Here is a 26028-nt window from a genome sequence, read left to right as displayed (position 1 = left end):
AAAGAGATTGTGTCAGAAGTCCTCATGATTAAACAGAAGCAGTGGATCTTGAGAGAAGTAAAGTGTATTAAGATCTATAGAGTAAACAAAATTTAAAACAAAAAATAACTTTTCATAAGTCAGAAAATTAAAAGACTCACACAAAACTTTTTAGGATTGCAAACAATTATAATTAAACAATAAAAGAAAGTGTAAAAAAAAAGTGTACAATTTAAAACTTTAGACTGGTATTAATAGAATGACACAAGTTTAACCTTTACAAAATGCAGAACATTTTATAAATGAAAGCATTGAAATTTTGGTTATGTTAGCTAATATTTCCTCAATAAAACATGGTTCATTTAATTTGCTCTTAATGCTCTTTAATAAGGAGTTCCATTTATAGTTATGGTAACACTTTAGTATAGGGTCCAATTCACACTAATAAGTAGTTGCTTATTAGTATGTCTATTATTAACATATTGGCTGTTTATTAGTGCTTATAAAGTACATATAATGCATAACATCCATAATCCTACTTAACAACTACCTTATAAACTATTAATAAGCAGCAAATAAGGAGTTAATTGAGGCAAAAGTCATAGTTAATGGTTAGTTAATAGTGAGAATTGGACCCTAAAATAAAGTGTGTGTCAGGGTCTTGGCAAGGAGGAACTCAGGTGCAGACAGGATTTACAACACAAACAGGTTTATTTACAAAAAGGGGAAAATAAAAACCCACGAGGGGGGAAAACAAGGACTAGGGCAGATACAAAAATAACTAAACAGGACTGATAAGGCAAGATAAACAAAGACTCAAAACTAGAGAACACGGACTACAAATAAACACTCACGGTATACAGGACACAGTATCTTAAAGGGGTTACCAGGGTATTATCACGAATCACAATCACAATCCTTAGGGAACAAATCTCAATGAACCGACGCAAGACAGAGCACACTAGGAAAGCTAAATAGGGGGAACAATCAAGACACGACAGGTGGCACAGATGGGACAATCAAGACACGACTAGGTTAACAAGGGGGGCGGGGCAAGGGAACGAGACAACACAAGCACATGGCCCAAAGACAAGGCCATGCGCTTGTACACAAAACAAGGGTCTGTCATGATCCTGCCTCAAGACTAGGAAAAATCAAGGACACGAGGGCAGGATCATGACAGAACCCCTCCCTTAAGGAGCGGCTTCCAGACGCTCCTCAAGGGAACATCAAACACGGGACATGACTGACATGACAGACTGGGACACAGACACAAACCAACAAGACATGACAAATAATAACAATGGCAAACACGAATACACAATGGCCGGGTTAGGGTGGCAAATAAAAAAAAACAAACAGGGAAGGGGAGGAGGCGGGAGCACAAAGTTCATGGGGGACAGACCAGGGTGGGTGGGAGGGGTAGGGATCTTAGGAGGACAGGACGAAGGCTGACGACGGGGGGTACGGGCAGGTCTGGGTGGTGAGGGGCGGGGAGGGGTCTCAGGACAACTGACAGGGGACATGGCAGGAGAGATCACAGGACACGGGGCCACATCTACAGGACGAGGGGCTACATCGACTGGACACGGGGGGACAACAGGACACGGGGCAACATCACTGGGACACGGGACTACATCAGCTGGACACGGGGCAACACTTGCTGGACACGGGGAGACAACATCTACTGGACACGGGGAGACAACGGCTGGACATGGGGGGACAACGGCTGGACACGGGGGGACAACGGCTGGACACGGGGGACTTCTGGGGACAGGGTCTGGGGACAAGACAGGACTGACTGGGGCTTCTAGAATCCGGACAAGACTAGACAAATAATCTGAAAAGGCTTTAGCCGCTAAGACAATTGGCATCTCCTTACGAGATGAGACACACTGTACTAAAGTCTTTGCTGCAGAGTCGGCCGCGGCACTCTCCTGCGCTCTCACGACTGCCGACTTGCATACTGCCCTCTTCTTTGCCGGCTCGGGCACGCCAGCGCTCACCGCTGCTGGCTCGGGCACGCCAGCGCTCTCCGCTGCTGGCTCGGGCACGCTCACCGCTGCTGGCACGGGCACGCCAGCTCTCTCCGCTGCTGGCACGGGCACGCCAGCTCTCTCCGCTGCTGGCACGGGCACGCCAGCTCTCTCCGCTGCTGGCACGGGCACGCCCACCGCTGCTGGCACGGGCACGCCCACCGCTGCTGGCACGGGCACGCCCACCGCTGCTGGCACGGGCACGCCAGCGCTCTCCGCTGCTGGCACGGGCACGCCAGCGCTCTCCGCTGCTGGCACGGGCACGCCAGCGCTCTCCGCTGCTGGCACGGGAGGAGACAGGGTCACAGGACCGGCAGGCCCCCTCTTCCTCCTCTTCCTCCTTGGGCGCGGTGCAGAGGCCACAGCTGGGTCAGAGGCGGGTTGGGGGAGTTTGGTCTCGGGCAGGGCAGTCTCGGACGCCGAAGACTCAGAAGTTGACTCCCATGAAAACCGTCTCCCTCGTTTCATGGGGAGACTGCTGGCTGTGGAGGGCACCTCAGGACTCTGGGAGGGGCTTGCCTGATCCCCCAGGGTTGCCACGGCCAGGACACGACCCTCAGGGATCGTTGGCAGCTGGGTAGGTGGAGGGGACCTCTGTGGCTCCTCCTGGGAGATGCTTTCCCACAGCCGGGCATAATTACGGAGGACCCATTCCCCCTCAGGCGAGTATGGGAGGGTGACCCCCTTCCTGTCGGCGGGGGATGACGTCCAGCACAGCCTCCGGAACTCCGCCTGACGCTGAAGCTCAGAGGCCCTCCTGCCTGCTGAGTTCCTTGGTGGTCGGTTCATTCTGTCAGGGTCTTGGCAAGGAGGAACTCAGGTGCAGACAGGATTTACAACACAAACAGGTTTATTTACAAAAAGGGGAAAATAAAAACCCACGAGGGGGGAAAACAAGGACTAGGGCAGATACAAAAATAACTAAACAGGACTGATAAGGCAAGATAAACAAAGACTCAAAACTAGAGAACACGGACTACAAATAAACACTCACGGTATACAGGACACAGTATCTTAAAGGGGTTACCAGGGTATTATCACGAATCACAATCACAATCACAATCACAATCACAATCACAATCACAATCACAATCACAATCACAATCACAATCACAATCACAATCACAATCACAATCACAATCACAATCCTTAGGGAACAAATCTCAATGAACCGACGCAAGACAGAGCACACTAGGAAAGCTAAATAGGGGGAACAATCAAGACACGACAGGTGGCACAGATGGGACAATCAAGACACGACTAGGTTAACAAGGGGGGCGGGGCAAGGGAACGAGACAACACAAGCACATGGCCCAAAGACAAGGCCATGCGCTTGTACACAAAACAAGGGTCTGTCATGATCCTGCCTCAAGACTAGGAAAAATCAAGGACACGAGGGCAGGATCATGACAGAGTGACCATAGTTATTTCTACCACATTCTAGTTCAACAGTATATATATATATATATATATATATATATATATATATATATATATATATATATATATATATATATATATATATATATATATTATTTTGAAGGAATATCATGGTATTAAAATATACTTTCCTCTGGACTATTCACCATTTATCTCTTTATATAATTCGAAAAATATAAAGGATTGTGTGTGTGTGTGTGTGTGTGAGTGAATAAAGCTATTTAAAATCCACTTATGGAGGCACATTAGTGCCATCTAATGGAAATACAATAAAATCACCTGTAACATCGAGGTGTAGTTTTGGCATTATTGTCAAACCTGAGCACAGATAGAACAGAACATTGTGTTACTCATGACATCAAAATGAAATAAAAATGTGACAAAAATGAACATTTTTGAACATAGACGTGAAAGTGCACTATCCAAACTTGAATTAGTATATTCATGAAAACTTTGGAATACAGACCTAAGGTTGGACTCCTTATTAAGAAGATCTTAAAATCATACATTGGACCATATTTTTATGGGCTTTTCTTAGAGTGTAATATGAAAATCAGCTAACTAGATTGAGAAAGTTCTTTCCAGTTTTGTATATGTAAAATTAATTAAATCAAATGAAAATGAAGTTATAAAGCACTTTAAAACCACAGAGTGCACCAAAGAGGACCACACAAGGAACCATAGAGCAGAGCTCAGACACTTGTTGACCGCCGACTCTGAAGCAGACCAAGTGCCAAGCAGGAAGAACCAGGGCACAGTTATGATCTGCAGAGCCCAGTGCAGGTAATGGGAGTGATTTATAAGTGTCCTTTACTGACCCATAGCAAAGTTCCAATGTCTTGCCCCATCTTGTGGGATACAAAACATATTGATAGAAGTTTATAAGTGTCTTTTATGGTAATAAATGGTTTAAATCACCTAATATAATGTTTGGTGCTTGGTGCATCAGGTGAAATCGACTGTAGTTTTTGTTCCACATCAAAAATAATGTTGGCAGCTGAAGCAGCATTTGCCTTCAGGTGTATGTACACTACAGTCATAAAAAGTTGTGGAAATTCATGGGGCAGATAAAAAAGACGTAATGATACTGATAAAAGTAAATGCCTTTTTCCCCAAAACTGTCTTAACTAAAGGAGGAAAAAATAATAATTTGCAAAGTGAAAATCTGAACTATTTCTAATGTATATTTATTAGATTCATTGCAGTGCATGTAATTATTTTAAATGACTGTAATATGATTTTCTTTAACAGCATGTAGGTTTATGTTTGTACAGTTCACATTCAACACATTTCACTTCACACTTCACTTGCTTACCACCTACCATCAGGGATTGTATCCTCAAGTGTGGTTGCATCTCGCTGCATACAAGGACACCAAGGCTCGAACGCTTCATTCAACTATCCATCCGCTTCGCCACTCGTATGCAGTCGTGCCTCAAAGAGCACAAGCGCTAGTCACATGCCAACTCACCCCTCTGCTGTCCAGAGACCGTCAGCTCCCCAGAACCAGCCCACGAACCCATGCAAGTCGATACCACTCATCTCACGATGTCTGAACGGCAAAGATGGCTGACCCAGAATCTCTGCTTATACTGTGGATCAACGGGGCATATCATCTCCCTATGCCCTGTCCGTCCTCCTCGTCCCATGGTGAGTGCCATATTCCCTTCCAAGTATCAGATGAAGCCACTCACCACTGTTGTGACACTTACTGCCGCTGATATTTCACTTCCAGTCCATGCACTCCTCGATTCTGGGTCAGCCGACAACTTCATCTCCGGCACCCTCTGCCGTCAGCTCAACCTCACTACCACGGCAATGCCGTCAGCCTACCAGATCCATTCAATAACTGGAAAACTGCTAAGCAGGAGACACGATCACCGTGGTGTCCGCCCTCTGACCCTCCAGATCGGGGTACTTCATGTGGAGAAGATCCATCTGTTGGTTCTGGAGGAATCCACCGCTGACGTGATTCTAGGGCTCCCGTGGTTAGAGCAGCATAACCCGGTAATCTCGTGGAAGACCGGTGAAGTCCTGAAGTCGGGCGATTCCTGTTTCCAAAGCTGTCTGTCTGGATTTCCGGTTCCATATAGTCCTCTCCCAGAACCACTGCCTGTCTGCACCACCTCCATTGAGAGTCCAATTGAAAAATGATCTGTGAATATCCCATCATGCTACGCCCCCTTCAGTGACATCTTCTGCCCCAAACATGCCCCCAAGCTGCCTCCACACTGGCCATGGGACTGCACCATAGATCTGCTTCCGAGTGAGAACGCCATGGAGGAATACATCAAGGAGGTGCTGGTGCTAGGCTACATCCATCCATCTGCTTCCCCTGCTGCTTCAAGCTTCTTCTTCGTGGAGAAAAAGGACGGAGGCTTGCGGCCATGTATTGATTATCGCTCCCTCAACAATATCAACGTGAAATTCCGATACCCTGTTCCTCTCATCCCAGCAGCCCTGGAACATCTCTGTGGTGCCACTGTCTTCACCAAGTTCGACCTACGCAGCGCATATAACCTCATCCGAATACATGAGGGGGACGTGTGGAAGACAGCCTTTATCACCCCTACTGGACACGACGAGTATCTTGTGATGCCGTATGGCCTAGTCATATTTCAGGACTTTATCCATGAGGTGCTCCGTGAGTTTCTCCACAAGTTTGTCCTAGTCTCCTGGAGCTTGGCGGAACATCGACACCACATTGCTGAGGTCCTGAATTGCCTGAGGGAGTTCCAACTATATCTGAAAGCAGAGAAGTGCTCCTTCCTTGAGTGCAGTTCCATCAGTGCAGTTCCTTGACTACAACATTGATAGCAGTGGCATCTGTATGGACGAGGGGAAGGTGGATGCCGTCAGGAACAGCTCCATCACCAATGCTCTCAACATTCTCCTCCAGAATAAGCCCAAGTCTCTGTTCTGGACTCCAGCTGCCACGGAGGCGCTCAATACCCTGAAGGAGGCCTTCACCTCCGCTCCTCTCCTGGTCCATCCCGATCCTGACAGGCCTTTTATCATGGAGGTAGATGCCTCCACCACAGGGGTAGGAGCGTTGCTCTCCCAGCAGCAGGGGAACCCATGCCGACTCCATCCATGTGCCTTCTTTTCCCGCAAGCTCAACCCGGCGAAGGCTAATTATGGCATCGGCAACCGAGAACTTCTAGCCATCAAGTTGGCACTTAAAGAGTGGAGGCATTGGCTCCCACATTTCATGTGTCCCTCCTCAAACCTCACCATTCTTCTGTCTCCCTCTCCACAGAGCCTGGTGTAGCCGCAGCCGAGGCCCCCCTTCGACTCATCCTGGACTATGGTGCTGCCTACGAGGTTTGCGAGATCTTGGATTCCCGACGCCGTGGTGGACAACTTGAGTATCTAGTGGACTGGTAAGGTTATGGTCCAGAGGAACACTCATGGGTCCCACGCAATGACATTCTGGACCTGAACCTGCTGGACACCTTCCATGCTAATCACCCTAACAGACTGGCTCCACGGGGAAGAGGAAGACCACCACAGCGTTGGGGTCTGTGGAGCGGGCCATGGGGAGGGGGAACAGCTGGAGGACCAATTTGCTACTTATTAGGTCAATTGGCAACATGATTGTGTATAAAAAGAGCCTCTCAGAGTGGCAGTGTCTCTCAGAAGTCAAGATGGGCAGAGGATCACCAATTCCCCCAATGGTGCAGCAAAAAATAGTGGAGCAATATCAGAAAGTAGTTTCTCAGAGACAAATTGCAAAGAGTTTGAAGTTATCATCATCTACAGTGCATAATATCATCCAAATATTCAGAGAATCTGGAACAATTTCTGTGCGTAAGGGTCAAGGCCAGAAAACCATTCTGGATGCCCGTGATCTTCGGGCCCTTAGACAGCACTGCATCACATACAGGAATGCTACTGTAATGGAAATCACAACATGGGCTCAGGAATACTTCCAGAAAACATTGTCAGTGAACACAATCCACCGTGCCATTCACCGTTGCCAGCTAAAACTCTATAGGTCAAAAAAGAAGCTATATCTAAACATGATCCAGAAGTGCAGGTGGGGCCCTCCTATGATTGAGAGACTCGTGATTAAGGCTCTGTTTGTGTGCATTTATTGTTTTATTTGTTTTGTCTTGTTTTAAATTTGCATGCACTTGGTGTGCAGTCTTTCCTTATACGATGTATGTCATTTTTAAACTGTGGATACTGCTATTGTGGACTTTTTTGTGCGCTCAATTTGTTTGTGCATGGGGGAGCTTACCAGCTGACTCACATTCACTATCTGTGGCTTAATGACATACACTCGACTTGAACTTCTAAGCCTATGACATACTCTGTCAAAAATGGTCCTGACCCTGATAATGCCCTCGCAGCTGAACGTATTGCGGACAGTTATAACAACACTGTGTCCAGAGCAGTTGATCAGCCTATCCTTTTGCTTGGAGATTTTATTAGCTGTGATGTTGGATAATTTCTTCCACAATATGTTACAACTGCAACACGCTTGAACAGAACTCTGGATTTGTGTTTTGGTAATATACCTAGTGCATATGTTTCTAAATCCCTTCCTCCCCTTGGCTTCTCAGATCATAATGTAATATTACTGTTGCCAGGGGCGGAGTGGGACCAAAAAATCTACCGGGAAATTTCGTAAACCACCGGCCCTCGGTGGTAAAAAATAAAATGCTAAAAAAATATATACTACTAACGTCATAACCCTTGCAAAATTATTTTAAATATATTAAGAAAGCCACCGCTACTGGTCATGTGGTCTATGGTTAGACTGATTTGTTTAGATCCAGTGAAATTGCTACCTTGACAATCAATGCCACGTGAGAGGCGTTCACACCGCCACTGACTTGTAACGGAATTTTCAAAACATACATAAAATGTGAGCATATCACTTGCTAATCATTTATGAATGTTTTTGTAAATTATATAGTTTATCATAAACTAACCACTTATAAATTACTTACAACTGAACCTTTTATTATAAAGTGTTACTGATTATTAATTGGCGTTGGCGACGTCATTATAGTATGAATATATATAATACACACACCACTGTCTACCTACCACTAATTAAATTAGTAATTATTATTAGGCTATCAACATTTACTAGCTTGTGCTAGTTCACGGGCGGCTAGCAATAACATACGTTAATGCTTGAGCGGCGCCACTGTTTTTTCTGTCAATTCACCTGTTGACGCCTGATTTCGGAATAAATCCGTAATTTTTTAACACTTTGATGTATTCTCCTCCAGCATCCGCTTCTTCTTCATTCTGTCCTTTTCGGCCCCTCCTTTGTCCTTTCTCTTTTTGCCTTCCATGGGGGTATCGTTAAATGTTATGCAACCACGCTAATCCTTCCTGACTGTCTTTTTTTTTTTTCTAGAATTTGCGTGCTTTCTCTCCCGATCGTCCCGATTGCCACTCCGCCCCTGACTGTTGCCAAAATACAGACAGTGATTGAAATCACATAAGATTCAAACAAAGACCTTTCAGGTTTGGAATAATGATTCTGTGGAAACTCTGAGGTGGTGTTTTGAAGCAACTGACTGGGAGATGTTTTTCCGGAGCAGTGAGGCGAATTTAGACTTTCTTAATGACTCAGTTTTTTTGTGCTGGTAATGTTATCCCGACTAAGGAGGTCAAACTTTATCCAAACAATGAGCAATGGGTTAGTAAAGAAATTGAACACTGTAACAATTATAATAAAAAAGGCATTTATTGAAGGTGACAAAAGGCCTGTAAATGAAGTGAGGAAGGAACTTAAGATCAAAACAAGGGTAGCTAAGCTCCAATACAAAGATAGAATGGAGGAGAGATTTACAAGAGGGAATACAAAAACTGCATGGCAGAATCTTAATATGATGATGGGAAAGCAGGTTTCAGCTCGAGTGCAGTGCTCAGATCCTATTTCCTTTGTGGAACAATTGAACATTTTTTTATGCAAGGTTCAATGTAATCAACTCTGTGAAGGTCTGGGACCTGATTAATGATAGTAATGCTCCCACTCCTGTCAGTGTGGATGAGCAAAGGGTCATTTCCATTCTTTCTAGGTTAAAGCCAGGGAAAGCTCCAGGCCCAGATTGTCTTGGAAGCTATATTTTGAAGGAGTGTTCAGCTCAATTAGGTGGTATAGTGACTCTTTACATAGAGCTCTTCCAGTGGTCATTAAACACTGGACATGTTCCAAAAGCATGGAAAGAGACGATAATAATTCCTCTTCCTAAAAAATCTAATGCTAAGGAGATGGAGAATTTCAAACCTGTGGGATTTACCTCGGTTCTCTGTAAATGCATGGAGAGGGTGGTAGCAGGGGAGCAGGGTGCCAGTTTAAGTCAGTGTTTAGACCCGCTTCAGTTTGTCTACAAGTCGAAACGGGGAGTTGAAGATGCTTGTCTAAATCTTTCAGACACTGTTACTAGACATTTGGATGCTCTCAACTCGTTTGTTTGGATTTAATTTATGGATTTTACATCTGCTTTTAACAGTTAATATTAATTTATTGTTGGTCCGCCTTCAAAAATTGCAAGCTAATCTCACTCTTGTGCAATGGATTAAGGATTTTTTAACGAATAGACCCCAGTTAGAATGTATGACCACAAATCTAGTAGTATTATTATAAATACGGGAGTTCCACAAGGTTGTGTCTTATCACCCATTTATTTTCTATATACACAAATGAAATCATGTGTGGAATTAAGGGTATGCTACTCTTGAAATACACAGATGACATAGCTTTGGTGGCTTGTATGACAGACAAGCAGTCCCTGGTCATATACAGGCCATTTTTTGAATCCATGGTTGGTTGGTTATCAAGAATTATTAAGCAGGCATCAAAGATTACTGGAGTCTCGCAGCTTCAGCTTTCAAATCTTTATTATGTGGCAGTTAAGAGGAAAGCAGCTTCTATTATTACAGATTGTACACATCCTCTTTATGATGCTTTTCAGCAACTTCCATCAGGTTGCCGGTTTAGAATTCCTTTGGCTAGGAAGACGGCTTACAGGAATTATTTTGTGCCCAATGCAGTAACTATTTTAAACAAGATTAAGTGATTGTGTGTGGGTTGTTTTTTAATCCTAAAATGTTTGTTTTAAAATGAACTATGTATTGTGGATTGTATGTATGTATTGTTATGTTTTATTGTATGAGAGCCTTTTAACCAAAGAAAAATGTCTATCATTGCTGAAAGACAATAAAGTGAAAGTGACATTCAGCCAAGTATGGTGACCCATACTCAGAATTTGTGCTCTGCATTTAACCCATCCGAAGTGCACACACACAGAGCAGTGAACACACTCACACACACACTGTGAACACACACCCAGAGCAGTGGGCAGCCCAGGGAGCAGTTGGGGGTTCCGTGCCTTGCTCAAAGGCACCTAAGTCATGGTATTGAAGCTGGAGTGAGAACTGTACATGCACTCCCCCCACCTACAATTCCTGCCAGCCCGGGACTCGAACTCACAACCTTTCGATTGGAAGTCCGACTCTCTAACCATTAGGCCACGACTTCCCCTAAAGATTGTCTGAACTCTAAATTAAATGCGAAATCAAAATTTCAAGTTCTTTTTGGAAAACTGGGACGCCATGTCATCTGGACTAAAGAGGACAATGACAACCCAAGTTGTTATCAGCACTCAGTTCAGAAGCCTGCATCTCTGATGGTATGGGGTTGCATGAGTGCATGTGGCATGGGCAGCTTACACATCTGGAAAGATGAGCACCATCAATGCTGAAAGGTATATCCAAGTTCTAGAACAACATATGCTCCCGTCCAGATGTCGTCTCTTTCAGTGAAGACCTTGCATTTCCCAACATGACAATGCCAGACCACATACTGCATCAATTACAACATCTTGGCTGTGTAGAAGAAGGATCCGGGTACTGAAACGGCCAGCCTGCAGTCCAGATGTTTCACCCATAGAAAACATTTGGTGCATCATAAAGAGGAAGATACGACAAAGAAGACCTAAGACAGTTGAGCAACTAGAAGCCTGTATTAGACAAGAATGGGACAACATTCCTATTCCTAAACTTGAGCAACTTGTCTCCTCAGTCCCCAGACGTTTGCAGACTGTTATAAAAAGAAGAGGGGATGCCACACAGTGGTAAACATGGCCATGTCCCAACTTTTTTGAGATGCCATGAAATTTAAAATCAACTTATTTTTCCCTTAAAATCAGGGCCGTGCACAGACCTTTTGAGGGGCATGTGCTGAAACTGAAAAAGGGCACCCCCCCCCCCCCCTTTTATACCAAGATTATTTAGTAAGCCTGCATAAAAGGAAAAAATGGTCACATCTCCATGACTAATTCAATAACACAAAATAATAGTCTCAAAAGCTTTAGATTTATTCACGATTAATAACAACCATAATAATAATATTAGATAATTAGATAATATAGATAAACAGGGTTTTAAGGGCTTCTTTAAACCTAATATAACAGCAACCTTCTGTGAGCCATGTATCTGGCAAAAATTTTATACTGTGGTGGACCAGGGATGTTGGTCTCTTGAAGGTATCTTATTCACTACACTTTCCCTAAAATAAGCCAGCAATGAAAAAATAAATTATAATAGTGAAAAGTACAGTTGCAGTGAAAAGCATTTCTGAAGGATCACGTGACACTGAAGAGTACTGAACTGGAGTAATCATGCTGAAAATTCAGCTTTGATCACAAAAATAAATTAGGCTACATTTTAAAATATTCAAATAGAAAACAGTTATTTAAAATTGTAAAAATATTACACAATATTACTGATTTTGCTGTATTTTGGATCAAATAAATGAAGCCTTGGAATGAATCATGAATTACATTCTGCATGATAAAATATAAAGATTTCAGTGATCTTCTGTATTTTTTTTATTTTTTAGTTACTACTACATTACTGTCTTCACAGACATTTTCAACCTGTCCCTCACCCAAGCAACTGTGCCAACATGTTTTAAGTCCACATCCATTGTGCCAGTACCGAAACACTCCTCCCCAACTTGCCTCAATGACTATCGCCCCGTAGCACTCACACCCATCATTATGAAGTGCTTCGAGCGACTGGTCCTAGCACACCTCAAAGACTGCCTCCCACCCACACTGGACCCACACCAATTTGCCTACCGCAGAAATAGGAGCACAGAGGATGCAGTATGTACAGTGCTGCACTCTGCACTCACACACCTGGACCATAACAACACGTATGTTAGGATGTTGTTTGTTGACTTCAGTTCAGCATTTAACACCGTCATTCCCTCCAAGCTGACCACAAAACTTGGAGACCTGGACATTAACACCTCCCTCTGCAACTGGATTATGGACTTTCTGACCAACAGGCCTCAGCATGTTCGGTCAGGCCACACCCACTCCACCACCATCACACTTAACACCGGCGTACCACAAGGCTGTGTGCTGAGCCCATTCCTCTACTCCCTTTACACCCACGACTGCAAGCCTGTGCATGGATCCAACTCCATCATTAAGTTTGCAGATGACACCACGGTGATTGGCCTCATCAGTGACAATGATGAGACTGCCTACAGGGAAGAGGTACAGCACCTGGCCACATGGTGCGCTGACAATAACCTGCTCCTTAACACTAATAAGACCAAGGAGCTTATTGTGGACTTCAGGAAGAAGAAAGGAAGCACGCATGACCCCATCCACATTAACGGGATGGTTGTTGAACGTGTCTCCAGCTTCAAGTTCCTGGGAACCACCATCTCGGAGGAACTGTCCTGGGCCACAAACACCTCCAGCCTGGTCAAGAAGGCTCACCAGCGCCTTTTCTTCCTCAGGACACTGAAGAAGAACCAGCTGTCTTCAACCATCCTGGTGAACTTTTACCGGTGTGCGATTGAGAGCATCCTGACCAGTTGCATCACAGTCTGGTATGGGAACTGTTCAGTGGCTGACCGCAAGGCACTGCAGAGGGTGGTGAAAACTGCCCAACGCATCACAGGGACACCACTTCCTGTTCTTGAGGACATCCAGAGGAAACGCTGTCTACGTCGAGCTCGCAGCATTCTCAAGGACTCCTCTCACCCTGACCATGGACTGTTTAACCTCCTGCCCTCCGGGAGGCGCTTCAGGAGCCTCCGGACAAGGACCACAAGATTCAGGAACAGCTTTTTCCCTAAAGCTGTCTCCTTGCTGAACTCTGCCCTCTGACACCCCTCAACACCCCCCACACCACACATAGACTCCTCCCCCTCTTCAACACTCTGATTTATTTATTTATTCACAACAAGCAAAAAGTAACTTGTTATTACTTGCACTACTGCCTGTTCATCCAGGAACACTGTATAATCCATTTGCACACTGAAATATTTTTTTCTATGCACTTTACTGTCCATTGCAATACTGTAAATTATGTTCATAGTTCTGCCTATAGTGTACATACACTTTTACATAGCCCATCTGTATAGTATGTTCATAGTACACCTATCTTTATATCGTGCTTATAGTATTTAATATCTGTAAATTATGTCCATAATACTTACCTGTATAGTTATTGTACATATTATAGACCTTTATTCTGTACTTACTGCTTATTGCACTTCTGGTTAGATGCTAACTGCATTTCGTTGCCTTGTACCTACATGTGCAGTGACAATAAAGTTGAATCTAATCTAATCTAATCTAATCTGTAGTAAAACCATGTTTTACAACATTTTATACATGTGAGGACGAGCGGAGAGTATACCATAACATGATTAGCCTAAATGTTAATAAATTAAGTGTATCAGCAATCATAAATCAAAGAAGAAGAAATTTATTAGAAATATGTTATCTAGGTGACGAGGATCACTCGTCACTGTGTAAGTTCCAGTACGAAACAGCGCGGGGCGCACCTGTTATGATTCTCCGATGGTAAAAACAAATTATATGTTGTTGTATTACTTATCAATATATCGTTTTTGACCAGCGAATGTGTGCAAATGTGTTTTTTTTTTTCTGTCCGTCATTAAAACGGCGACGGCGCCTGCCGCTGCGGGCATCACATTACATTTTCATCTAGGTTACAAACTAGTTTTTTTAGCTATATAGACGGAGCGCTCAGTTTTTCCTGTGGTAAAATGAATTTGGCCAAATTAGCATTTTATAAAAGATGAAATGCAACTGTATGCACAGGCTGTGTTGGCTATGTATTGGTCAGTCAGACATCAAATAAATAAAATATGAGCCTTTATAGACATAGTGTTTAGTAGTACTTATTCAAACAACAAGATATTTATTTACCCTTCGCAAAACGTTGTTCAGCTCAGCTGGTGTCTACTGAGCGGCTGCTGTGGAACTTCAGTTGATTCAATGCATATACAGTATAGAGGGGGCGGAGTTATCAGCTTACTGACCGCTTGAGGATCGAATAAGATTTACACAAACTCGTTTTAAGAAATTTAATTTGCTAAATATTTGTAAAACAGACAGACAGACGTAAAGGGTGACCAATAGCATTGATAAAAAATAAAAATAAAAAATAAAACACCACCAAAAAAAAGGGCACTTCGGAGTGTAAGGGCAAAAAGGGCATGTGCTCTGCACAGGTTGAGCCCTACCTGTGCACGTGCCTGCTTAAAATGTTACATTTTCTCAGCTTAAACATTTGATATGTCATCTATGTTGTATTCTGAATAAAATATTGAAATTTGAAACTTCACATCATTGCATTCAGTTTTTATTCACAATTTGTACAGTGTCCCAATTTTTTGGAATCTGTTGTACTTTAATAACAGCCAGATGTGTTGAAACTAAACTCAGCAGGAGCAGGAAAGAGGAAGCTGTTTTACAGACTCACAGACACACCTGTTTTACACACGTCACTCAAACACAGAAGCAGGAAACAGGAATCACATGAGTTCAGGGAAAGATAAACTGAAATGTAGTTCAGCAGTTGTGTGTTTGTGTCTCTGTATTAATGCAGTAAAATGGCAGAAGCCAGAGTTTCTCAGGATGAGTTCTTGTGTCCGGTGTGTCTGGATCTCCTGAAGGATCCAGTGGCCATTCCCTGTGGACACAGTTACTGTAAGAGCTGTATTACGGACTGCTGGGATCAGGATGATCAGAAGAGAGTCTACAGCTGTCCTCAGTGCAGACAGACCTTCAGTCCAAGACCTGCTTTAGCTAGAAACACCATGCTGGCTGAAGTGGTGGAGAAACTGAAGAAGACCAGACTCTCTGATGACTGTGAGGCTGGAGCTGGAGATGTGCAGTGTGACGTCTGTACTGGAAGAAAATACAAAGCCGTCAAGTCCTGTCTGGTGTGTCTGAACTCTTACTGTCAGAATCACCTCCAACAACATGAGAGTTTCTTTAGAGGAAAGAGACACAATCTGACTGAAGCTACTGGACGACTGCAGGAGATGATCTGCCAGAAACATGAGAAGATCCTTGAGGTTTTCTGTCGCACTGATCAGAAGTGTATATGTTTGCTGTGTACGATGGATGAACATAAAAACCATGACACTGTATCAGCTGCAGCACAGAGGACAGAGAAACAGGTATTTAACACTAGACAGGGATGAAATATTGTTGACACTTGTTTCATATGTGTTTATATCAGCACCATATTAACAGCTGACAGTATTCACACGTCACACGACAGCAGAAATGAACAGCAGACGCAAGAAGAGTTTGCTGAAAATACATTGTGTACCTTTATCAGCACAATCTTTCATAAAATAGACTTTGATTTATCAACTTAATGGTTGTCACATATTCAAAGAGTTTGTACTTTGTTTTCATTCTGCACCATTTTCCTTCTCAGGGTTAGCGGTTTGTTTTCATCATTTAGTTTAGGTCTGCAGGGCTCGCAAAATTAAAAACTTTTTTTAATATAGAAATTCTATAATAACATAGTCTATTTGTCAATCAAAAATATTTTCCATACACAACCTTCGTCATCGTGTTCATGTGTACTAACTGTCACGTTCTGTGATACAAGAAACACAGGAGAGATCCAAATGCAGGTACAAGGTTTATTGAGGGGCAATCCAAAAAGGGTAAACAGTCCAGGCAGGGTCAAAACCAGGATATCCAATAAACATAACAAAACAAGAACACATGGCAAGAGCAGACTCAGGAAAGTATCACACACAAGACAAGGACTCCGTGACACAGACTCAGACAGACCAGGTATAAATACACAGAAGGATGATGAGGGAACTGGAGACAGGTGGGGAACAATCAATTAACTAAAACAAGGAGGAAGGTGATCAAATAAGGGAACAGGAAGTGATAAGGTGACAGACACCGTGGGAACGGAGGACACCTAGTGGAAACCCAGGGAACACAACCCAGACACTGTGACACTAACAACAGAGCGTTGTGACAGGAGGGAACTATTCAACTGTTCTTTGACAACATATGTACTTTCATCAGTCAAAATACAATATAAATGCAGTAACAGACAACCTTCTGTTCAGTAAATCTGACTGAATACAGATGATTTCAGTCATTTATAGCTTCACTTTGTTCATTTATTTTCCTCAGCTTTAGTACACAGAACACAGCTCTGTGTCTGTTTCACTTTTATAATTACACTTGTAGTTTGAAACAGGTCTTAATTCCTGTCTGATGCTGGTAAATGATCAATCATAACTTCTGGAGTTTGAACCTACAGTCATTAGTTATCAGCTCCTCTTTTACTGGATTGATCTGTTCTCATGATGATTTAGAGTCAGTAGTTTTCTGTGAGATTGACGATCATCTGTTTGTCCTGCAGAAGCAGCTGAAGGAGACTCAGAAGACGCTCCAGCAGAGAATCCAGCAGAGAGAGAAAGATCTCCAGCAGCTGAGAGAGACTGTGGAGTCTCATAAGGTGAGTCTGGAGAAGAAGAGAAGTTTGTCTCCGTCTCAGTTCAGACTCACTGAAGCTGAATCACTGTGTGTCCTAACAGCGCTCTGCACAGACAGCAGAGGAAGACAGTGAGAGGATCTTTACTGAGCTCATCCGCTCCATTGAGAGAAGCCGCTCTGAGCTGATACGACTGATCAGAGATCAGGAAAAGACTGCAGTGAGTCGAGCTGAAGAACGACTGGAGCGACTGGAGCAGGAGATCAATGATCTGAGGAGGAGAGACGCTGAGCTGGAGCAGCTTTCACACACACAGGATCACATCCAGTTCCTGCAGGTAACACAGATCTAGAAGAACAGGATCATAGTGGACTTGAGCAGATCCTGCTGTGACAGAGACTCACAGAGAAACAGTTCATGAGTGTCTTATTATATAATCATCAGTCAGACTCTCATCTGATCATCTTCTTCTGAAAGAGATGAATGGCTTTCAGCTCTGGAAATCTTACTCTAATGGGTCTCATGTCAGAACATTTATTTCTCTTTAAATCACTTGTATAAGTGACGTCCTACTGCTTCTCTGACATTACATTCACTGTGTAACTGTCCAAACTCTCCCAAAGACCTCAGACTCTGGAGAGGATAGCAAACCCCTAACCATAGTGACATATACTTAACAATGAGTTAATAAATCTGCCTCAACACATAATCACATCATGATATATTTACATATCATTAGCTAATGATTAATTAAAGCAGATAACTGTAAGCTGCAATGCATAGCTTTGACCCGTTGTGATAATTAACACATTAAATTAGTCAATACTATATGTTATTATGGGTTTAATACAGGTTGACACTTTTAATTAAAATCAATTGATATATTACTTAATCTATTAATCAGACAGACTCTTGATTAGTTGCTGATGTAGTAATAATTAATGAATGATTTAGTTCTTAAGAAGCTGTGCATTAATCTAATCATATCTTTGAGCTGATTTTACTGAACACATCTACTTAACTCTACAATGAGACTCCATTGATGCGCTTGAGCTGTTAGAAAGTAAGAATAATAAAGTTCACAAACAGTGTATGTGGTGAATACTAGAATCTGTAGCTCTAATGTGATGTAATGAATGTGAGGAGAATGAAGCTGATGCTGTGAAAGTGCTGGATTGAAGAACGTTAATAAAGATCAAATCTGATGTTCCTGAAGGTTATTGAGTGAAGTGTGGAGCTGATGAGTTTGATTTCTGTTTTCTGTAGAGTTTCCAGTCTCTCTCAGCACCTCCTGAATCTACAGACGTAAATGATGATCTCTTCAGTTCTCTCTTCTCTTCTGATGATCTGAGAGAATCTGTCCATCAGCTGAGAGACAAACTGGAGGATTTCTGTAAAGAGCAGCTCAAGAAGATCTCAGACAGAGGTAAAGTCCTGGAGATTCATCTGCTCTCAGAAACCAGTCCGTCATCATCTCATATCATGGAGAACATCATATTAGAAATGTGTTAGGAATAGATACAGGATCATGAGAATCACACTGTTCATGTCTGTTGATTTCCACAGATACATTCACCAACATTGATCTCTGGACCAGGAAGGACTTCCTACAATGTAAGTCAGTAAGAAAACCAGCAGAAAAACTGAAGTGTGTTCTTCCTGTAGGAGGAGAAAGAAGAGGTTTAGAATTGATGATGTAAATGAAAAGATCAAACAGATTCATAATTCCTGATTCTGATGTGTTTTATCTCCATCAGATGCCCATCAGCTCACTCTGGATCTGAATACAGTGAATAATTACCTCCGTCTGTCTGAGAGAAACAGAGTGATTACATACACTTACACAGATCAGTCGTATCCTGATCATCCAGACAGATTTGATGTGTGTCAGGTGTTGTGTAGAGAGAGTGTGTGTGGACGCTGTTACTGGGAGATTGAGTGGAGAGGACTTTTTGTGCATATATCAGTGTCATATAAGAGCATCAGCAGGAAGGGACGAGGTAAAGAGTGTTTGTTTGGATATAATGATCAGTCCTGGAGTTTGGAATGCTCTCAGTTCAGTTACTCATTCATACACAATAACATAAAGACTGTTCTCCCTGTAGAGTCCACCAGCAGGAGAACAGGAATGTATAGTGATTATGATTATGAGGATGTCAGGAGAATAGGAGTGTTTGTGGATCACAGTGCAGGAACTCTGTCCTTCTACAGCGTCTCTGACACAATGAGCCTCATCCACACAGTCCAGACCACATTCACTCAGACGCTCTATCCTGGGTTTACTGCCTGGTCTCAATCATCAGTGAAACTGTGTTGATGAATCAGAAGAGACTGATGAGAGATTCTACCCATAATGCTTTGAGCTGCATGATGAATCATTAACAGTGAAATGTTATAGTCTCTTCATCACATTAATACTGCAGCTCAACTTCTGTCAGAGAAATAATGTCAGAATAAACGTGTAATAAATTCTCATATAGACAGTAAGTGTGTGTGTGTGTGTGTGTGTGAGAGAGAGAGAGTCCTGCTGAGTGAGCATGTGTTTCTGAGGTTTTCTCAACTTCTGTTTATGTTTGTGTTGGTAATATATATATATATATATATATATATATATATATATATATATATATATATATATATATATATATATAAATCATGATCAATAACTGTTTATTTAAAAAACACTTTTAATCTTATTTCTGTTCTCTGACTGATATAAATAAAGCTTCTACCTTCTTGATGAACAAAAGTGATTGTTTTATTCCTCCTCTGTGCAGATCTCCAGAAGACAAATCAAGCCCCTCGTTATAGTTTCTTCTCTCATCCTAAAATCTGTTGACATACGCGCCAAGTCACGTAACTCAAACCATTTCAGTTTTAAACCTAACAGCTGTGAGTACTCTGAACTTAATTCAGAGTTCAGAAAAAGAGGCTATACATTTCAGTTAAGTTATTAAGTGATTAAGGAACAGCTGGTGTTAACAAACAGAATCACTGAAGAAAAGAGAAACACAAGAACTACTACAACTGACTACAGACACAGACGAAGATGAAATCAACTCGAATAAAAGACATGAAATCTCTCAAGATCTGATTAAACAACCCCTCAAACAGCATCACCAGCTCCACTTATTAATAACCAGACCGACTTTATTTCTGTCAGACGTCTACAGAAGATGTTGTTGAGTTATTGTTTTATTTGAAGTTACCATGTTATATATCAGTGTTTGCTTTAGTTAAGTTCATGACCCTTGACCTCTGTTTTAGTTTGTTCTCTGGCTGTTGTAACCATAGACATAGAAATTCCCAGATGCCTCGTTGGCCGCTCGACCGCACGTCAACATCGCCGCCATATTGGAGCGGGCAACTCTCCTTAACTGTCACACAGGACAGAAGAAAACGTACCTGAGTCGTCGGCAGCTTGGGCATCTACAAACTGTCACATAATAATAAAATGTTAGTTTTTCCACAAGACGAGAGATATCATTGTAACAGATGGTTATATCTTAAACTCAGAGGCGAAACATTAGGACACGCAAACAGCTCTGTTATTGAACATCCATTTATTCCTCTTCTCTCATTACAACTCTATATCCTTTTTTCTCCACAGGAGTGCCCTCTAGTGTTCTGTCGGTTACACTACATCCCCCCCTTTTAGTCTCAACATTTTATTATTATTCTACATACTTATATCCCCATGGTTATATATTCTCTTTTTTTTTCCAGGGAACAAACATCTCAATAACATAACATTGAACTTTCTTTCTTAAGCTGGAAGCCAGGGTAGACTACCTGGGCATTCCTGACTCTGCTGAAGGGGTTATTCTGCCCTTTTCTTGACAGCAGGTCTACCTATGCTAATTCATTTTATAAGTCCATTCTTTCTGGTGGACGGGAAATCCTTCCTGACCTTGTCACTGTAACGTTGACCTCTTGCTGAGTTGGTTCTGGAAGAACAGTAAGATGAGCTCGATTCCTTCTCAGTGTTCCCATCTCTGTTTCTACCTGATACGATCTCGGCGTTGCTGCTTCCCCCCGGACCGTTCCAGTAGTTTTCGATGTCCTGATCCACACTTTCTGTCCAGGTATGATGACTGGTAGATTTTTCGCTCTGTGTCTAGATCTGAATGTTTCCTGTTGTTTCTCTTTTAACATCCTATCTTTTCTTCTGAACACTTTCAGGTCAGGCAATCTTGGGGTGAGAGATTTAGGTGGAACTGGGACTGTTGACCTTATTCTTCTCCCCATCAAGAGTTCTGCAGGTGAGATCCCATGAGCTAATGGAGTCGATCTGTAGGCCAGAAGAGCTCTCTGAGGGTCTTGGTTCTTTCTCAGCATTTGTTTTACTGTACGCACCGCTCGCTCTGCCTCTCCATTGCTCTGGGGGTAACGTGGACTGCTTGTGACATTTTTGAAGTTATAGTCTCGGGAAAAATCTGCGAACTCACATGACGCAAACTGTGGACCGTTATCTGTCACCAGTGTTTCAGGGATTCCAAACCTGGCAAAGATGACCTTCAGCCTCTCCACTGTTGTTGCTGTTATGAGTTTTGGCAAGTTTGCAACGTCAATGTTTCTCGAGAAATAGTCAACCACCACCAGATAATGTCCTCCTTCCCATTGGAAGATATCAGCTGCGACTCGTTGCCAGGGTCTCGCTGGTAAAGGTGTTGGCATCAATTGCTCTGTTTTCTGCTGGGAATGCTGACAGCAGATGTCGCATCTCTCCACTAACTCTCTTACATCTCTTATAACACCTGGCCACCATATAGATTGCTGTGCCCTTGCAATGCACTTCATCATTCCTTGATGACCTTGATGAAGTCTTTCGAGCATCTCTCTCTGCATGGGTTTTGGAATCAGAATTCGTTCTCCTTTCAGTAGGATACCGTTTGCCACGTGAATATCTGCCCTATGAGACCAGTATGGCACGAGATGTTCCGACACCGTTTTCTGATGGTCTGGCCATCCTTTTTGTGTATACTGTCTTAGTTGTTGGCAGGTTAGATCCTCATTCTGCATTTCCTGAATCTGTTTCAGTTTTGTTTTTGTTGCAGGGATTTGTTGAACTATGAGATCCACAAAAACTCTGCACTCATCCTCCAATGTTTCGTTTTCTGTTGATTATTCAGGTCCCGATGGCGTTCTTGACAACGCATCTGCCGTGACCAGTTGTCTTCCTGGAACGTACATGATGTTGTACTTGTATCTGAGCAGCCTCAGTCTGAAACGAAGAATTCTTGGAGGTAAATCATCAATTCGTCTGTTGCCCAACAGTGATATTAGGGGTTTGTGGTCGGTATGTACTGTAAATTCCAATCCAAGCAAATATGCACTGAGTTGCTCACATGCCCATGTTGTCGCAAGAGCTTCTTTTTCGATTTGTGCATATCGTGTCTCTGTGGGGGTTAGACTCCTTGAGATATATACGACAGGCCTCCACTCACCATTTTTTTGTTTCTGCATGAGCACCCCGCCTAGACCATAAGATGAAGCGTCGGCTGAAACTATAGTCTCACTGTTCGGACTATACTGTGCTAGTATAGCTGGTGAGCTGAGTTCTTTCTTTACTTTTGCAAATGCCTCTTTCTGCTGTGCATCCCATGTCCAGGTGTTGTCATTTCTTAACAGGTCTCTCAGTGGCTTCGTGAGAGTCGGCAAATAAGGTTAACCATTCCCATGAAACGTCTCACACCTTCCACGTTCTCTGGCTCAGGCATGTTGAGGATGGCTTTAATCTTGTCCTCGTCTGCTTCGATCCCTTGAGCACTTATGGTATGGCCTAGGAACTTCACTCTATCAACAGCAAAGACACACTTATCATTCAGTGTTAGTCCTGCTTCTTCAAACTTCTTCAGCACCTCACACAGTCTCTCATTGTGATCTTTTTGATCTTTTCCAAACACTAGGACGTCGTCTGCATGACAAAGAGCTCCAGTCGTTCCTGCAATGATCTGAGAGATCCTGAGCTGGAAATTCTCCGGGGCCGAAGATATCCCAAAAGGAAGACGCCGAAAGCAGTATCTCCCAAGGGTGTAATGAATGTTGTTAGAGGCTCGGAGTCTTCATGCAAGGGTATTTGCCAGAACCCAGATGTGGCATCTAATTTGGAGAACACAGCTGCTCCCTCTAGCTGTGCTAAAGTCTCATCCACAGCTGGCAGTATGTGTCTTTCTCTGCACACATTCTCGTTCAACCGTGTGAGATCGACGCAAATCCTGATATTGCCATTCGGTTTTGGCACGACAACCATACCCGCGCACCAGGGAGTAGGCTCTTCGATTCGTCGAATGACTCCCATTTCTTCCATTCTGTGGAGTTCCAGTTTTACCTTCTCCACGAGCGGTAGCGGTACTCGTCGTGGGGGTTAATAGAGCATACGGGACGGCTCCTTCCGACAGTTTGATCTTGTAGCTGCCCTCTAATTTTCCAAGTCCCGAGAAAACTTTGGGGAACATTGCCTTGTACTGCTCTCCAGGTTTGTGTATGTTGGCTACCTGTTGCAGTAATTGTAAGCTTTGAATTGCAGGCAGTCCAAGCAGCGGCATCACTAGATCCGTTACCACATACTGTATATATCCTGCCAAATTCTCTTTTTGTCCTTCTGCAGGCATGCACTAAACGTACCCATCACTTTCAATGGAGTACTGTTAGGTCCCAGGATCTTCTTTTTGGAATCTTTGAGTTTCCCTTGCTTTTCAGCTGAATACAAAGATGCTGGAATAGCTGTGACTGCTGCACCTGTCTCTATTTTAAAGGTGATTGGTTCTTTATTCACCAGTATTTTCTGTTGCCACATATTCTCTTGTTTTTGGGTCTGGATTGTTCCCAAGAATGCAGACTCATCATATGAACTGTCAACGATCGCTTAGAGTCTTTGAACTGACCGACATACTGTAGCAAAATGTCCTTTTTTTCAGCATTTTCTGCATTCCGCTTCTCTAGCTGGACACAATTTCCATGGGTGTTGTGGACTTTTTCCGCATCGCTTGCAGGAATCCATCTGTTTTATTTTAGGAGTCGCATTGTAAAAACTTTGCGTTCTCTGCACTGTCCCCTCTGCTTTTTGTAATGTCATTTTTGCTGTAGATGTTCTCTTTGTTACGACTGCATCAACGTTAACTTCTTTTACTTCAGATTTTTCTCGTCTTATTATTGGCTGCTGACGTTTTATTTCCTCATTTTGTCTGACCTGAGTTATTGTTTTATCCAATGTCAAATTTGGATCTAGTTGCAGTCTCTCTGAGAGCTTTGCATCTCTTATGCCCACTACAATACGGTCTCTGATCATTTCCTCATGAAGGTCGCCATATCTGCAGTGTTCCGCGAGCTTATACACGTCCGTGATAAAACTCTCTGCTGATTCGCCAGGCTGTTGAAATCTGCTGTTGAATTTTGCTCTCTCATAAATAACATTATGTCTGCCGATAAAGTGCTCACTTAAAGCCTTCTTGACTTCTTCATAACTCTTTTTCTCTTCCTCGCTTAGGGGTAACGTATTTAATATATCGTCACTTTTCTCCCCCATAATGTAAAGAAGAGAGTTTACCTGGTAGGCGGAGGGTTTTTCTGCAAGGCCCGATGCTACTCTGAATTGTTCAAAGCGGCGCATCCACTGTGGCCATGAACTAGGTCGAAGTTGAAACTTCCCGGAGGTGTCAGTGGAAATATCTGATCCATATTTTGACTGTTCACTTACTCTTAATCTCGAGCGCACTGCTTCGATGATCGTTTTCTTTTCTTTTTTTTCACTGGCCCGTTCTCAATTGCACTTGAGCACTGTTTCAATTCCCTTTGTTCTTGCAGTCCGTGTGCAACATTGCATTCTTTTCTCCCTCAATTCCTTATTTCATTCTTTTCAGGTTGTGGGAACCACTTCTGACACCATGTAACAGATGGTTATATCTTAAACTCGGAGGCGAAACATTAGGACACGCAAACAGCTCTGTTATTGAACATCCATTTATTCCTCTTCTCTCATTACAACTCTATATCCTTTTTTCTCTCTGCCCTCTAGTGTTCTGTCGGTTACACTACAATCATGGCTTTTGAGCGGGCGAAGCATAATAATTGCTCAATAATTGGATGTAGAAATGAACATCCCAGCCTTTTTTTAGTTCCTTCATCCAAGCCCCAGAAGAATCAGTGGATTCATTTTATTTTCTCTGGAAATAAAACTTGGGTCAGTACCAACTCTCTTTGGCTCAAATAACGTTGCACACCTCGAACAAGTCAACTAATGACATGTAAGTGTGTTGCTTTACTGTTTATGGTTACCTAGCTTGTTACACGTAGAATGTGGCTGTAACATTAGCTATGCAGCTAATGTTATGCAGTTACTTGCGCTAATGTAAAAGTAGACCGCATCAAGTATGTGTGTGAATTCACACACTGTAACGCGAGTGTTGTACACTTCTTTGTTATTTGGACTGGGGTCTACAGACAGGAGGACCGCCAGCCCAGTGCCACAGCACAAGGTGGTCACCAGCCCAGCGCCACGATGCAAGATGGCCGCCAGTCCAGCGCCACAACACAAGGTGGTCGCCAGCCCAGCGTCACGATGCAAGATGGCCGCCAGCCCAGCGCCACTGCACAAGGTGGTCACCAGCCCAGCGCCACGATGCAAGATGGCCGCCAGCCCAGCGCCACAGCACAAGGTGGTCGCCAGCCCAGCGCCACGATGCAAGATGGCCGCCAGCCCAGCGCCACAGCACAAGGTGGTCGCCAGCCCAGCGCCATGATGCAATATGGTCGCCAGCCCAGTGCCACAGCACAAGGTGGTCGCCGACCA

At 43.2% G+C, this 26028-nt stretch overlaps 1 protein-coding gene across 1 annotated transcript; it reads left to right on the top strand.

Annotated features, from left to right (window-relative positions):
* Positions 1–15268: 15268 nt before the first annotated feature.
* On the top strand, positions 15269–19724 carry LOC113038236 (tripartite motif-containing protein 16-like). Its single transcript, XM_026195514.1, has 6 exons — positions 15269–15942; positions 17166–17261; positions 17341–17574; positions 18504–18709; positions 18832–18851; positions 18995–19724. Exons 1-6 carry the CDS (start codon positions 15370–15372, stop codon positions 19552–19554), a joined length of 1689 nt encoding a protein of 562 aa, XP_026051299.1. The 5' UTR covers positions 15269–15369; the 3' UTR covers positions 19555–19724.
* The last annotated feature ends 6304 nt before the right edge of the window (positions 19725–26028 follow it).

The sequence above is a fragment of the Carassius auratus genome, chromosome 21 (genome assembly GCF_003368295.1).
Source record: "Carassius auratus strain Wakin chromosome 21, ASM336829v1, whole genome shotgun sequence".
NCBI classification, from domain to species: domain Eukaryota; kingdom Metazoa; phylum Chordata; class Actinopteri; order Cypriniformes; family Cyprinidae; genus Carassius; species Carassius auratus.
Note: the sequence above shows the minus strand (reverse complement) of the source record. Positions and strands in the feature narration are given on the sequence as shown.

Excerpts from the sequence above, each read along its gene's own strand:
- LOC113038236 (XM_026195514.1), top strand. The coding sequence starts at position 15,370 with ATGGCAGAAGCCAGAGTTTCTCAGGATGAGTTCTTGTGTCCGGTGTGT. Across the intron at positions 17,262-17,340 it reads AGACTGTGGAGTCTCATAAG|CGCTCTGCACAGACAGCAGA; the intron begins GTGAGTCTGGAG and ends GTGTCCTAACAG. Across the intron at positions 17,575-18,503 it reads ATCACATCCAGTTCCTGCAG|AGTTTCCAGTCTCTCTCAGC; the intron begins GTAACACAGATC and ends TGTTTTCTGTAG.